The sequence below is a fragment of the Emys orbicularis genome, chromosome 1 (assembly GCF_028017835.1).
Source record: "Emys orbicularis isolate rEmyOrb1 chromosome 1, rEmyOrb1.hap1, whole genome shotgun sequence".
NCBI classification, from domain to species: domain Eukaryota; kingdom Metazoa; phylum Chordata; order Testudines; family Emydidae; genus Emys; species Emys orbicularis.
Genome location: NC_088683.1, coordinates 10,034,981 through 10,051,846, shown reverse-complemented (window position 1 = coordinate 10,051,846; position 16,866 = coordinate 10,034,981). Strand labels below are relative to the sequence as shown.

General features: G+C 40.5%; 1 protein-coding gene across 1 annotated transcript in view; it reads left to right on the top strand.

Annotated features, from left to right (window-relative positions):
• EXOC4 (exocyst complex component 4) overlaps positions 1-16,866 on the top strand; it is a 607,048-nt gene that overhangs the window by 273,967 nt on the left and 316,215 nt on the right. The window contains exon 10 of the mRNA XM_065409076.1: positions 1,169-1,265. Coding sequence (XP_065265148.1) covers positions 1,169-1,265 — 97 coding nt within the window. The remainder of the gene's footprint in view (positions 1-1,168; positions 1,266-16,866) is intronic.

The window sequence follows — 16,866 nt, the reverse complement described above, 5'->3', positions numbered from 1 at the left end:
TGGACCTACACAAACAAAATAAAATGGAACAATAGTTATGATGTCATAAGATACCCAGTATAAAAATGAAGCTAGTTCCTAAGAACACAAACAGCAGCAGGGTGGAAGGTCCCCTAAAATTTCACACTTTTATAGAGCCTTTCATGCTAGGATCAAAAGCACTTTCCAGATGTTATAGTTAAGTTTCCAAATATCTCTTAGGCTTGGTCTACACTTACCCCCCAAGTCGAAGTAAGGTACGCAAATTCGCTGAATTCGACATACCTTACTTCGAACTTACCGCGGTTCAGACGCGGTCCACACGCGGCAGGCAGGCTCCCCCGTCGACTTCGCGGTACTCCTCTCGTCTAGCTGGAGTACCGCAGTCGACGGGGATCACTTCCTGGTTCGATTTATCGCGTCCACACCAGACGCGATAAATCGAACTCGGAACTTCGATCCGCAGCCGTCGAACTACCCGGTAAGTGTAGACTAGCCCTTAAAGGTAGGTGACATTATTCCTGTTGACCAGAGCCTGGCTGTTAGCTCAAGCAATAGAGACACTCATGCTTTTGAGAAAGGATGATTCAGTGGTTGGGGCACTAACCTGGGACTTCCTGCGTGACCTTGGGCAAGTGACTTTAACTCGGTTCCTCATTAGTAAATGGGAGTAATACTTCTAGGAGTGTTGTGAGGATAGAATCCATTAATAATATCTGAGCATTTCAGAACTGTGGTAACAGGGGCCATATAAGTATCTAAGAAAGATAGGTGGGTAAACTGAGGCACGGGACAGTTGATGGTTTGCCCAAGGACACACAGCAATTCAGATGCAACAATGGGAATAGAAACTGAGTCTAACTGATGCCTAATTCTGTGCTCAGTCCTCTAGCCAACTCTCAACCCACACTGTTGCTAACAACCAGGAAGGAATATAGGCTCTTATGTTTACTAATGGGGATGTGATCCTTGTCTTTATTTTGTCTTTCAGTCAGAAGTTACACATTAGAAGCCCAGTTTATCCTAATAGAACAGAAGAATTGAAATATGTTCATTTAATTACAGATCTTTCATGATGCATGTTGAGGGAGAGGAGGAGCCTGAAATGATTTTAAGATGCTAATGAATTTTAGAAAGGGTACATTCAGATCTTTTAAGAAAACTCTCCTTGTGTGTTTTTGTTTTCAAGGAGGTCCTGATGATAATTTAATCGAAGGTGGTGGATCGAAGTTTGTCTGCAAACCAGGTGCAAGGAATATTACTGTCATCTTTCATCCATTACTCAGGTAAGGTTTCATATATGTATCTATAAATACAAATAAATAATTGGAGCAAGTGGAAATAATGTGCTTTCCTGAATTGTGTTTGTCTTGGAGAGGGTTGGGGGTTGTTTTGTTTTGTAGAGAGGAGTGGCGTTGTTTCTGTTTCTGAGATGAAATACCATAGCAGTGATGGTGTATTGATGCTCTTGCTGTAAAATTATTCTCCTAGATAAGTTCATGGAGGATAGGTCCATCAATGGCTATTAGCCAGGATGGGCAGGGATGGTGTCCCTAGCCTCTATTTGCCAGAAGCTGGGAATGGGCAACACGGGATGGATCACTTGATGATTACCTGTTCTGTTCATTCCTTCTGGGGCACCTGGCATTGGCCACTGTCGGAAGACAGGATACTGGGCTAGATGGACCTTTGGTCTGATCCAGTATGGCCGGTCTTATGTAAAAAATCTCCAGGTAGCTTTACAGCAGATGTGCACTTCACCTCTTAAAGCTCGATAGCTCTCCTGCTGGGCTTACTTGCTTGTTTTGACCCCTTTTGCATGAAACAATGTAATTTATTATTGATCAACCCTGGGAAAAGTTTAATCACAGCTTGTGGCAAATTGTTTATCATTCATTGTCCGTTATGTTTAATAAAAGTCAGAGGAATATTTTCTGCACTGCAAGGTAAGTTAATTTCTCAGTAAATAGGTACAACTTACGGACTGCAAAATAAGTCCCTGGTCTAGGGTGCAGCATCAATTATTAAAATACATTAGAAATTCTCAGCTGAAAGCTCATCAAGGGCTGTTGGAAGTTTTAAAATATCTGAGCTGAGTTAGTTAGAAATAGGAGGCTTATTGCAGCGCTGTTCAATTTTAATTTCACCCTTTCCACCTTGTGATTTAGTGATTAATTTTCTTTTATCGTCAGTGCAGAATAATATGAGGTTTCTTTTCCCATGCAATAACCTACAACTTGTCTTGCACCTCTATAGTTTTTCACATGGGATTCCCCCTTCCCTGTTGTGCTTGATTTTCCCCTAGTCAGTAGCAGAACAAACCTCAGAATAGCACCATTTCTTAGCATTATTTATATTACTATTAAAAATCACTTATGTTAGTGTGAATTTTTGCAGCACTTTACAAACATTGGGCCTCATCATGAGAGGAACTGAAATCCCCCAATTGCCATCCAAGTCTATGAGTGCTGTGGGCACTTATTATTTCTCAGGGTCAGAGTTATGGAGTAAAGCATGTTCCTTGCCCTGGGGTCTAACACGCCGATATTTGTTTTCAATTTGTGTTCCTACCTCTAGAGAGGTGGCTGTGTTTAGTGATCAGAGCTGGGAGTCAACTCCAGAGTTCTCTTCTTCTCTCTGCAGATGACTAAGGCCGTGGCTACACTCAAAACTTCAAAGCGCTGCCGCGGGAACGCTCCTGCAGCAGCGCTTTGAAGTGCGAGTGTGGTCGCGCACCAGCGCTGGGAGAGAGCTCTCCCAGCGCTGCAGGTACTCCACCTGTTCTACCAATAGAATAAAAACCAGCAGGATCTTATTAAGAGGGATAAGGCAAAGATGCCACATTTATTGTAAATATAATGATAAAGCAAAAGATAAAAGTAAACAACGTTGTTTAACTACTTATTCCTATTACTACTTATTCCGTACACACACACACACACACACACACACACACACACACACACACACACACACACACACACACACACACACATTCATTTACACAATCATTCATTCAAGTTCTATATAGGTGTTATAGTTACCAGCCTAGAAGTTGCTCATGCCAAGTTACTGGCCAGGTATCTTGGTCATGAGGATGGAGCCGAGTCTGTGTCAGATGCACCTGATGCTCCTGGAGGTTGGCAGCAGAACCAGAGACTCAAAGTCCTCAGTCTTGAGAGTCCATTCTTATAGGAATTAATTCCTATGTTAGTCTATGGGAGCTGTTTCATCCTGCTGTTGCTGACTCAATCAGCAGATGGCACATTCCTGGGCACATTCCTGGTGGCTCCACACTGTTCAAAGTTTGTGTTTCTCATCCTTCCAGGTGATGGGGTGGATCCCAGTTTACCCTCCGGGGGTTCTGGTGGTCCTCTTTACACATTCTTTGGCCGATGGATACTCCCTTTCTAGGCTGGCACCTCCCTAACCATTCATGTACATCAAGCATTTAGGGGGGAGGGATAGCTCAGTGGTTTGAGCATTGGCCTGCTAAATCTAGGGTTGTGAGTTCAATCCTTGAGGGGGCCACTTAGGGATCTGGGGCAAAATCAGTACTTGGTCCTGCTAGTGAAGGCAGGGGGCTGGACTTGATGACCTTTCAGGGTCCCTTCCTGTTCTAGGAGATGGGATATCTCCATTAATTTAAATTTTTTAAATTTAATTTAAAGCATTCATCAACATACATTCCATATCTTAACCATATTTTAATTTACTGTCTCCACCACTTTCGGGGTGTGTGCTAATTCATTTGAGACTCCTGGCCCTTTAATCACAGAGGGTGGGGGTCTGTTCCTAGGAGCCGTTGCTGTTACAATGAAGTGAAAGTCACTTAACGGCTTATAGCATTTGTTTACATTGTATCAATTACTTCAAGAACAAAGTCAATTAACTTGTTTGTAAGTTTTACATAGTGATAAAGTATTTTTTACAGGACAGATACAATCAACGGTTTCTACAGACAGTAGCTTACAAGTTTTAACAGAAGACCCAAGAGATTTTTGTACTTGGTGAAACTGTTGGATTTTAAAGTGTGGGGGACAAATTATTGGGGGGTCACTGTCACTTGGGGGAATCACTGTTAGTACCTTCTTTAATATCCCTACACACCTCCACGAGGGGATTAGCTTACAGCGCTGGGAGCGCGGCTCCCAGCGCTGGGGCACTGTTTACACTGGTGCTTTACAGCGCTGTAACTTGTTGCGCTCAGGGGGGTGTTTTTTCACACCCCTGAGCGAGAAAGTTGCAGCGCTGTAAAGCGCCAGTGTAGCCAAGCCCTTCCTAACTGCTTTTAGGCAATTTACATAATGTTTCTGTGCCTCGATTTCTTCAGCCATAAAATGGAGATAAAGTAATATATCTTTGACAGGGTCACTGGCCTAGTGAATAACAGGGAAGCTGTCAATGTGATATATCTTGATTTTAGTAAGGCATTTGGCACAATCGTAAATGACAGTCTCATAAACAAATAGGAATTGTGGTCTAGATAAAATTACGATAAGGTGGGTGTGCAACTGGTTGAAAGACCATACGCAAACAGTAGTTATCAATAGTTTGCTGTCAAACTGGGAGGACATATCTTCAGGGGGTCAGTTCTGAGTCTGGTACTAGTCAGTATTTTCATTAATGACTTGGATAATGGAGTGGAGAGTATGCCTATAAAATGTGCAGGTGACACCAAGCTGCGAGGATTTGCAGACACTTTGGAGGACAGGATTAGAAATCAAAATGACTGTGGAAAAATTGGAGAATTGTTCTGAAATCAACAAAATGAAGTTCAATAAAGACAAGTGCAAAGTACAACACTTACGGGAAAAAAAGCAAACGTGTAACTACAAAATGGGGACTAACTGGCTAGGAGGTAGTACTGCTAAACAGGATCTGGGGATGTAGTGGACCACAAATGGAATATGAGTCAACTGTGTAATACAGTTGTAAAAAGGTCTGGTATCATTCTGGAATGTATTAACAGAACTGTTGTGTGTAAGACAAAGGAGGTAATTGTCCTGCTCTACTCTGCACTGGTGAGGTCTAGGCTAGAGTACTATGTCCAGTTCTGGGTGGACCACTTTAAGAAAGATCCGTGGACATGTTGGAGAGAGTCCAGAGGAGAGCTACGGAAACGATAAAAGGTTTAGAAAACCTGACCTATGAGCAAAGATTAAAAATATGGGGCATGTTTAGTCTTGAGAAAAGAAGAGTGAGGTGGGGACCTGATTAGTCTTCAGATATGTTAAGATGTTAATATGTTATAGAAGACAGTGATCAAATATTTTCCATGTCCACTAACGGTAGGGCAAGAAGTAATGGGCTTAATCTGCAGCAAGGGTGATTTAGATTAGGTATTGGGGAAAACTTTCTAACCATAAGGATAGTTAAGCTCTGGAATAGGCTTCCAAGGGAGGTTGTGGAATCCCCCATCATTGGAGGCTTTTAAAAACAGGTTAGACAAACACCTGACTGGGAAGGTCTCAGTGTACTTGGTCCTGCTTCAATGTAAGGGACTGGGCTTGATGACCTCTCATGGTCCCTTCCAGCCCTACATTTCTATGATTCTCTAATAGCCTATCTTTACAAGTCTTAAATAATAAATCCCTATATGTGGCAAGGATATATTAATTAAAATTTGTTGTGTGCTTTGAAATCCTTGGATGAAAGGGGCTACATATATTCAAATTATTACTGTGTGATACTATATGAGTCAGTAGCAATAAATGAATTGGATTATTTTTGTTAACACCATTTTATTTCCCCATGTCTCCTTTACATCGTAAGAAACACTGATTGCTAACTTGTATGCTGTACTTTTTTCTTCTTCATTTGACAAGGAGCTTTTGCTCTGCATTTAAAATCCTCGTTTAACGAATTTACTGGTAATTAATAACTAATGTGTAAATAGCTTCAGAAAGCATGTTGCATAAAGTCATCAACCACTTTATTATGACAGAGAAAGACCACTATTATTGTAATGTGCTATACAAAGTGACCACTTTATTATGGCATGTAGTTCTGGCTGTTCATCTTTAGTGACTATGTTGGCTTGTCACAGACAATCAGATATTACTTTATTGCTGACACACTTTACAAGTATGTGAGGTATAATGAAAACTTCTTTCCCCATTTTCTCTCTCCTCTCACTCCCACCTTCCCATCTCCCGCCCCAGTCAACACAGATGATGCATTTTGAATAGCAATTCTCATGACACCCTCTGGTTTCATTACCAGCTTGATGGGTAGGCAGTGGAAATAATTTATGTCATAAAAGCCGTTACAACAAGATTTAAGATTGAAAGATCTCGGAGTACATTATGCTTGTCACACAGTGAGAAAGATGGCATTTGCAACATCTTAACTTACTTTTGTGGAGTAGCACATCAATAACTGTGTGAAGAGGAAAAAAATGGCTTTGTGGCACAAATTATCATTTTACTTACCCCACAGTGAGGTGAGCCTCGGGAGGGGAGAGTTGTTAGTGATGTGATTTGTTTAGCATAATGCCACTAACCATATCCATCAAGAGAATAAATAGGTGTGTAGAAGACCTGGCTGTTTGGTTGTAATTAACAAGAATTTCTTCTGCTATGCACAATGAAAGCCTTCTTGCCGTAACTGCAAATTAGAGCTGCCATGATATGGAGAGAGCTGTTTCCCAACACTACAGTTTGTGGGATGAGGGTGGCACTGATTTTTTAAATAAACAACAATAATAAAAAAACCCCACTAGAAATAAGGCAAAATAGCAGGAGCTGAACACATTCCTGACAAAGTACTGGTTTACCAGATAACCCAGGCAGTAATTTGGCCACTGACCTTAAAACCAACCGGCATTACTACATCATTTTTGGATGAAAAGAGCAGAATTTGATGGACTTTTGTAAATAATGTTGACATTTGGGAGAACTCACAGCGCAAAATCTTGCAATTAGAGTGTGTTTGCCAGACCTTTGACAACACTGTATTTTATACACTCTTGTATTAAGGGCCTAGCTATTATGGAGATAATTCCTTTAGACCGGCTTACATGCAAATCTACCCCACGCTGGGCTGACTGTCTGCATGGCCCTTTCTGACACACATTAACAGTTCATTAATACCCTTTCGTCTAGTCCGGTTTCCAAAACACTAGATAAAAGTGCATTAATGAACTGTTAATGTGCATCAGTGGGATCCACATGGACAGTTAGTGTGCAGCAGGGTAATTTGGGGTGAATTCACACCTTAGCTTGTTGCAAACTAATATTTTCTATTTTTTATCTAGTTAAATTTTTGCACTAACAGGAAAATTTTAAAAATACCTCAGATACTAGCTGTTGTTTATTCAGACTCTTAAAGACTGGAAGCACTGAGCTGACTCAGAGTCATTGAATGTTCCAATGATATAACACTCCTGTCTTACGTTTTGCTAGCCGAGTGTGCTGTCACTTAATGTCCTGCTGTGTTGAATCTTGTGTGGAGTGTGCTAAACCAGAACCCTCCAGCTTTCCTGGTCCTGAGTTTGAATTAATCTCTCATTTTGTGTTTCTACTCTGAAAATCAACTCTGTTTAAATGTTTTCTGTGTGTCTGTGATTTCCCAATAAAATATGCTCAGATTTTTTTTCTGAGTTACGTCTTGGGCTCTGAAAATCAAGTTGAGATCTGTCCTCCTTGCACACTAGGATCAAACCTTGATCCAAAGCCCACTGAAGATCATGGAAGTCTTTCCATAGACGTCACTGGGCTTTGGATTATCCCCAGTAATATAGGTTCTTCCTGTGCAACACTATTGTTTTGACTGGGTTTGCCCAGGTGGAAGTGACTGGAACTTAATAAAAAGACAAGGTGGGTGAGGTAAAATCTTTAATTGGACCAACCGGTGTTAGTGAAAGAGACAAGCTTTGAGCTATACAGAGCTCTTTTTCAGGTCTGGGCTGTCTTTCACCAACACAAGATGGTCCAATAAAAAATATTACCTTATCCACCTTGTGTCTCTCATATCCTGGGACCAACATTGCTACAACAAGATTGGAACTTAATAATCAATTCTGTTGATGATTCACAAGAAGCAATAAAATGAAGTTTACTTTTCCATAACTGTATTGCCTCTGCAGAACTACAAAGAGTTAAAAGCAGTAAACACATGCTTTAATCAGTGAAGTCAGCAAAAATGATTGTGAATGTGCACAGAGAGCAAATCTGTTGAGTGAGGTGCTTTTTTTATGTAGCCATTTGTCAGAATAAAACCACCCTTTAAAAATGCACTTGTTATTTTTTATTTTGCTTCTGAACTCTTATATACTGTTACTCCAGACACAACACTTATGATTTCAAAATGTCAAAGAGGACAAATATGTGAACTGTTTTCAAAGCGTGCCTGCCTTAGAATTCATGTGGTGTAGCAAGCCAGAAATGGGAAGGGAAATGCTATGCAGCTCTGGGATACAGGTCCTAATTTCCACTAGGACAAATAAGATGCACCAACCCCCCCAGATTAATTACCAGCCCTTAATGATATACTGCCCCACATGTAATAAATGAACAATGGATTTTCAGAAGGCAAGTGGGTATTCAAAAAGAGATGATTCCTGGGAATAGATTTTTACTAGCAGGTTTTGAACATATGAAAACTAATTGCACTTACAAATTGAAAAGGAATACACATCTGATTTCCGTTAATTACATATTGTGGAAGGCGTTGAAGTATAAAAGTTAGCACAATGAGAGTCCAGTTTCTTTCTTCATCCTCCACTGATAACCAGCATCTGCTTGCATTGTTAATGTGACAGGCAGAAGGTGTGTGGACTAACCTCTCCCATTGGCGGAAGACAATGTGGCGGACCAAATCCGAAGTCTGTGCATTGTGGAATCTTAACAGCCTGAGTGACAAGTCTGTTCTAACATTTGTTTGGTGTTCTTTTTTGTTTGTTTGTTTCAGCTGGCATTTGAGAGGCACATGGCTCTTCAGGGTAATAATCATTTTACATATGCTTTATGGAGTATGTTTATTACCAGACAATTGAAGAACAGATGTCTGCAGTCTTGAGGCTGTGTGTGTGGAGGGGGGAGATGGACGAGAAGGAGCTGGAGACATGGGGATGATAACATTTCAAATTGTGAAAACCCTGTTGATCCTAATGCAGTTGAACACTGTTCGGATATTAGGTATCAGGGCCTCAAGGCGGTATCTCTTTATTAATATCAGCCACACTTCATTAGGATCAGACAGCAATTAAAAGGGTTGCAGGATAGCACAGACAGCAAAATGCTGCTCATCAGCCTGAAAGAAGCAGTTGTGTCTTAGCAAGTTTGTATCCATGTCAGGAAATGGAATGGGAAAACTAAACTGTCTTGGCACCCCAGTTTACCTGTCTGTCTGATGGGCAGTCTCTGTCAGATAAGTAGGCAGCTGCTTGAAAGGAAGAAATGCAATGTAATATCACTGATCTTCTAATCACTGCATCCAGTTGCAGAGAGTGAGTAGTTAGAGAGTTTGTCTTACATAAAGAAAAGGGAATAACAAACAGGAAGCTGCCATTTGGACAATCTGGTCATATAGTTTGAGACACAGGAAACCCAGCACAGCATTTAAATACATGAATGACAGGACACCTGTCAGTTGCTGTAAGGTACGTTTTTGTATTGTTTTGAATTTGGTGGGGGTGAGGTTAATTTAACAAATTAAACTAACCCCCATAATTCTAAAATAGCAGTGTTTGTCTTACAGCAGCTTTGAAAGTTCCTGTCTCTTTCATCCATTCCATTGCTGAAACAGTGAGAAAAGCTGTGTGTGTGTGTGTGTGTGTGTGTGTGTGTGTGTGTGTGTGTGTGTGAGAGAGAGAGAGAGAGAACGTATACAACATACTGACACCATGTGCTTTGTCCCCCTCTAGAGGCTGGTTCTAGAGGATAATAGTTTACTCAGCTGCCTATTGGAGTTACTCTGTCAGCCAAGTGTTATCCGTCTGTGCTAAGGTGCTGAAGTTTGGGATTCAAATCCCATTGACAATCCCTGAGGGGGTTTGTTACATATACATAAATACTATGAATGATATATATGTAAATATGTATATTTGCTTAGTAACTATCGCCTGGCAGCATTAGAAATAACCATTGCAAGCTTTAATTTTTGGTAGGTGTTTTATAAAATTAAGGTCTTCGTTACTTCCGTTAAAATGTAGCAATTACTGAACACTTAGGCGACTTTGAAAATCGCACCCTAAGGGGTTTGGACGCTATATTTCCTAGGCAGCTTTGAAAATGTCAGCTGCAAATACAGTCTGGGTGTGATTCTAAATGTATGTCTGTAAACAATTCAAATGAAAGAATCCATTTACACAATTACACTACCTATAGGTACTTTACTGGTTACACTTTACATAAAAATAATATTTATGAAGCTTTAATAGTTAATGTTTTATAAAAAACTGTTCTTCAATAAATGATAAATTATGCTATAAAATGCTGTAGAGAAGTACTATAAAATTACTTCGGTATTTCATATTACTTACATTCCTATTATATGAAACATACAAATGGGAAAATGAACATGTTGGTGTATATGTATGTAGTATGTGTTAATATATATGCAGAATTAATTTATATTAAATATATATAATTGTCTTTACACCATATTAAAATAATCTTGAAATAAGTTGCTAGGAAGAAAATATTTACATTAATAATTTAGCTGTTAATGTGATTATTAAATTAAACGCACAATGTCAAATAGTTTTAGGCCCGAAATTATGGTTTTACTAAATATAATATGAATAAAAATGTTTTAATCTTTTAAAAAATAATAAATTAAAAAAAAATCCTCTGGATATTTGGTGAATCAACCAAAGTGGTATCATGCTAGTGCAGGGGAATCAGAAAATGAAAATTACTCTAATTCAGAATGAAACTGACCATTCTTAATTCACGGATCAAGCTGAAGAACGTTCAGAAAACAACCAAGTAGCTTACACGGAGAAGAGAAAATAGATTTTAAAAACTCAAACTTAATAATCTAAGATGTTATTAGTTACACATATAAGGAATTATTTAAAATGTGTCCACAAAAACACACCAAACCATCAGAGACCTGGTTTAAAATGTAACCATTTATCTTTCATGAATGTCTTTTCATGGATTGAGAACTGGTTAAAAGACAGGGAACAAAGGGTAGAAATAAATGGTAAATTCTCAGAATGGAAAGGGGTAACTAGTGGTGTTCCCCAAGGGTCAGTCCTAGGACCAATCCTATTCAACTTATTCATAAATGATCTGGAGAAAGGGGTAAAAAGTGAGGTGACAAAGTTTGCAGATGATACTAAACTGCTCAAGATAGTTAAGATCAAAGCAGACTGTGAAGAACTTCAAAAAGATCTCACAAAACTAAGTGATTGGGCAACAAAATGGCAAATGAAATTTAATGTGGATAAATGTAAAGTAATGCACATTGGAAAAAATAACCCCTACTATACATACAATATGATGGGGGCTAATTTAGCTACAGCAAATCAGGAAAAAGATCTTGGAGTCATCGTGGATAGTTCTCTGAAGACGTCCACGCAGTGTGCAGAGGCGGTCAAAAAAGCAAACAGGATGTTAGGAATCATTAAAAAGGGGATGAGAATAAGACGCAGAATATCTTATTGCCCTTATATAAATCGATGGTACGCCCACATCTTGAATACTGCGTACAGATGTGGTCTCCTCATCTCAAAAAAGAGATACTGGCACTAGAAAAGGTTCAGAGAAGGGCAACTAAAATGATTAGGGGTTTGGAACGGGTCCCATATGAGGAAAGATTAAAGAGGCTATGACTTTTCAGCTTGGAAAAGAGGAGACTAAGGGGGGATATGATAGAGGTATATAAAATCATGAGTGATGTGGAGAAGGTAGATAAGGAAAAGTTATTTACTTATTCCCATAATACAAGAACTAGGGGCCACCAAATGAAATTAATGGGCAGCAGGTTTAAAACAAATAAAAGGAAGTTCTTCTTCACACAGCGCAGAGTCAACTTGTGGAACTCCTTGCCTGAGGAGGTTGTGAAGGCTAGGACTATAACAGCTGTGACAGGGTCAGGCCAGATGGCTACAGGAGAGTGATAGAAGGCAGATATATTAGCCCCAGATTAAGTAGGTCTCTTTTCCCTGGGTAAGGTAACAGGGAAGGTTCCAGAACAATCAGGAACTTTCTGGAAATAATTAAGGCAGACAGGCTGATTAGAACACCTGCAGCCAATCAAGAAGCTGCTAGAATCAATTAAGGCAGGCTAATCAGGGCACCTGGGTTTAAAAAGGAGCTCACTTCAGCTTGTGGTGTGGGTGTAAGGAGCTGGGAGTGAGAGGACGTGCTGCTGGAGGACTGAGGTGTATAAGCATTAACAGACACCAAGAAGAAGGTCCTGTGCTGAGGATAAAGAAGGTGTTGGGAGGAGGCCATGGGGAAGTAGCCCAGGGAGTTGTAGCTGTCATGCAGCTGTTACAGGAGGCACTATAGACAGCTGCAGTCCACAGGGCCCTGGGCTGGAACCCGGAGCAGAGGGCAGGACTGGGTTCCCCCCAAACCTCCCAATTGACCTGGACTGTGGGTTCTACCAGAGGGGAAGGTCTCTGGGCTGTTCCCCAACCCACATGGTGAATCTCTGAGGCAAGAAAATCCGCCAATAAGCGCAGGACCCACCAAGATAGAGAAGGAACTTTGTCACACAGCGTTTAAAAGAGAACTGGATAAATTCATGGAGGTTAAGTCCATTAGTGGCTATTAGCCAGGATGGGTAAGGAATGGTGTTCCTAGCCTCAGTTTGTCAGAGGGTGGAGATGGATGGCAGGAGAGAGATCACTTGATCATTACCTGTTAGGTTCACTTCCTCTGGGACACCTGGCATTGGCCACTGTCAGTAGATAGGATACTGGGCTAGATGGATCTTTGGTCTGACCTAGTATGGCCATTCTTATGTTCTAATAAGAATTTTTAATTTTGTACCAAGGCCTACTGCTTATAGCCATTCTATATCTTCAGAGCACTGTACAAATATTTAGCTAATTATTCTTAACACCACTAGTACAATGTAGGTACTGTCCAAACTTCACAGATCAGGAACCTGAGGGAGACTGAATACTACTCATGCCTCATGGTTAATCAGTGATGGATAGGATTTAGAACTCAGGAGATTTGGACTCCTGATTCCGATAATAACAATGATGTTTAATGCCCACGTCTTTATTTTGGAATCATTAATATTTGTTCTAGAATATGGTGAATGTTTTATGCAACTTTTCTTAGACTAGGTGTTTACTTCAATTGACCTCTGGATTTCAGGCAACAAAATCTTAAGTGAGCAAGTTGATACCCACCTAGTGAATCTTTCTTCCTGTGGTTTAATGAGTATTTAGAAGACATTTAGTTGAGGTGTCCCTTGCTGTTGACATTTAGTTCTTTATTCTGTTGACAGCAGGAATGAATGCTTCTTGCAGGCACATCCTAAATCTTTCTTTTGACAGGCTCTCATAAAGTCTGTGTAGCTGAATTACAAAGACACATTTCAAAAAGCTTGTTGTTGTGACATTGCTAAGAAGAGGGTTAGTTCTGATTCAGGTCATTGCAAAAATGGTGTGTGTGTGTGTGTGTGAGTGGGGGGGAGATTATTAACTTCTGCCATTTTTTAATGCTTTATAAGAGCTGACAATCTTGCTTTGTGCTTCTGATTAAAGATGACAGTTTATAAAAACCTTAAGGTAAGGCTGTTCATTTCCTCTGACAGCAAATAAAGTGCCCCCACCTCCCACACAAACACACTCGCACACCAAAAAGCTCCTAATATGTGATACATTCATCTTATATTGTCTGTCAAAAAAGGTGCTACATCGGATCTGTCAAGTTTTGAGTTTGCAAACATGTTTCGTCCATACTGTAAATCAGACAGCCTGTCATAAATTTCACATCTCTCCAGCTCCTCCTACCCCCAGAACACAAACAATGGAATCCTAAACAATGCACACATTTTGACACACGTGGTTACTTGTGCAGAATGGCGGAGAGTCCTGTTCACAATTTTCAATCCTGCCTGTTGCGAATACCTGTTAGAAGTGTACGAAACCATTTTTACATGTTACTCCTACAGATTTTTTTGTTAATTAATACTTAGCAATTAGTAGTTATTTTCATATTCAAAGCTCTCTACAGACACCAGCAAATCTTCACAGCAGCCTTGTGACGAAGGTAACTGAAATGTGCACATAAGGAAACTGAGGCCTAGTATTTGAGACTTGCCCACGGCCACAGGCGACATCAGTGGGGAAAACATAACTAGAACTCTGCGGTTCCTGGCTTCCAGTTCTGTGATCAGACACTGGACCTTACTCTCTTGCGTTCTGTGAGCTTGCTGTCCCCCAGCAGCAAACTAGCTAGAGTCTTTGAAAGAAAACTCTAATTGCACAGGTTTTAGAGGAGCAGCCGTGTTAGTCTGTATCCGCAAAAAGAACAGGAGTACTTGTGGCACCTTAGAGACTAACAAATTTATTTGAGCATAAGCTTTCGTAGGCTACATCCCACTTCATCAGATGCATAGAATGGAACATATAGTAAGAAGATGATATATATACATACAGAGAACATGAAAAGGTGGAAGTTGCCATACCAACTCTAAGAGGCTAAGTAATTAAGAAGCAGGAGAAAAAAAACTTTTGTAGTGATAATCAAGATGGCCCATTCTAGACAGTTGACAAGAAGTTGTGACGATACTTCTTACTATATGTTCCATTCTATGCATCTGATGAAGTGGGCTGTAGCCCATGAAAGCTTATGCTGAAATAAATTTGTTAGTCTCTACGGTGCCACAAATACTCCTGCTCTAATTGCACACTTTCCATCTCTAAGGAATTCTCCCAGTTTCCTGAAGAGGTTTTGAAGTGTCTGTGACTCCTTGGTTTTTCAATATTCTTTCTATGCAGAGCCTCACACATTTTCTTCCTCTTTTCACAAGGGCAAGCCCACTAAAATGAGTTCTGCCAATGTGAGCATATTGTCAACAGATTCATGTGACTTTACATAAAACAGACATCTGTGGCAAGGAAAAGCCATTACTATTAACTACACCACTCCATGCTTGGAGCCGGTTACAGTGGCAACTGGTGCATTACAAATGCCTACCCTAGCTGGATAAATGAGTTAGTTCCAACTTTCATAACAGAACAGGATACGGGAGGTGAGGCATGATGTCCACCATAGTTTCAAAAGGAGCCTGAACCTTCCCTTACTCACTTGGATCAGCTGTAAGTTGTAATCACCTATTGTCACCCTTATTGGCAGTCTCAGTAAGTTAGGTTAGAGATGTTTGAGGTATTTGGAGACTAAACTTCCCTCTTCTATCTCCAGAGGATCATGTCTCCAAGGGTACGTCTATACTTACCTCCGGGTCCGGCGGTAAGCAATCGATCTTCTGGGATCAATTTATCGCGTCTTGTCTAGACGCGATAAATCGATCCCGGAAGTGCACGCCGTTGACGCCGGTACTCCTGCTCCGCGAGAGGAGTACGCGGAGTCGACGGGGGAGCCTGCCTGCCGCGTCTGGACCCGCGGTAAGTTCGAACTAAGGTACTTCGACTTCAGCTACGTTATTCACGTAGCTGAAGTTGCGTATCTTAGTTCAAAGTGGGGGGTTAGTGTGGACCAGGCCCAAGTCAGGGCTGACACAGATTCATGCAGGTTGGTGTAGTAGAAATATGCCTCCAGAATTGTACTTGTATTTTGCTTTCTTATTCATTGCATGTAAACGTGACATTTGGAATATTTTTTGCAGTAGTCTGTATGCTGTTAACCAGGAAACTCAAGCTGTTTTTCCCTATTAGTAGTCCAAACTCTAGTGAAATGGGTGTTCATGCGCCTTCTGAATACTGATTATTTTTATCTTAAAGCATGTACGTGACCATTAATCTGCACATCTGACAGTGAATAAAGGTTTGTTGACACACCATATAAGATGGTGGAAAGAGGCTATGGAGGGAAATCAGAGATTCATTGAGTCCAATTCAAGAGTTTTGTCCATATCTTCAAGGCGCTCAATGGTCTGGACCCAGAATACCTAAAAAGTGTCTGATGCTCCAGGATGAGGATCATGGTCATCAGCTTTGCTCTTCAGGCACAATAGAATTGTCCACCACAAACTTACCTGTGCAGGAGACAGCTTTCTCAGAAGCCAGTCCGAGACCATGGAATGAGCTCCCCTGGGTACTAAGAACTGCCTCAATCCTCCCCAACTTCCACTCCAGGTGCAAGGCCTACTTCTTTGTCCTTGACTTCAGTAATAAAGATACAGAGCACAGCAGAAAATAAAATTTAGAAAATGGAACCTCACATAATTTTTCACTTGGGGAGAAAAGAGAGAAGGAGAGAACCACATGTGACAAATTCTAGTCATGTTCCTTTATGCATTTCTGGAAGCTGCTCAAAAAATATGATGAGGAGGGTGTTGTAAGAGCCTGAATAGAGTAGATCCAAGGAAGAAAATCTACGATGTGGTAAATATATTAAATATTAGAATATCCTGAAGCACCTTGCTAGGGAACACATGGTGTCTTCCATAACATTCTTTCAGTTGTTGATTTGGGGGCAGAGAGGGACACAACCAGATTCTTAATGAAAGTAAAGGCAGAATAACTTCTGCTTTTTGTCCAGATTTGACAAGGTGTAAACAATGAATAGGGATACCACTTGTATTTTCTTCCTACTGTAAACATATAGAGATCATGGATCTGAATCACCAGAACATAGATTTTCATATATTTGGAGTTGAATAGTTTACAGGCATTTTTACCCCAAGAAAAGTTTAGGTAATGAAGATGTCAATTCTTAGCTTCAAGTCATTTATGCCAGGTGCTCTGAAACCTCTGCGCTCCTTTTAGCTGGATTGTTGTGAATT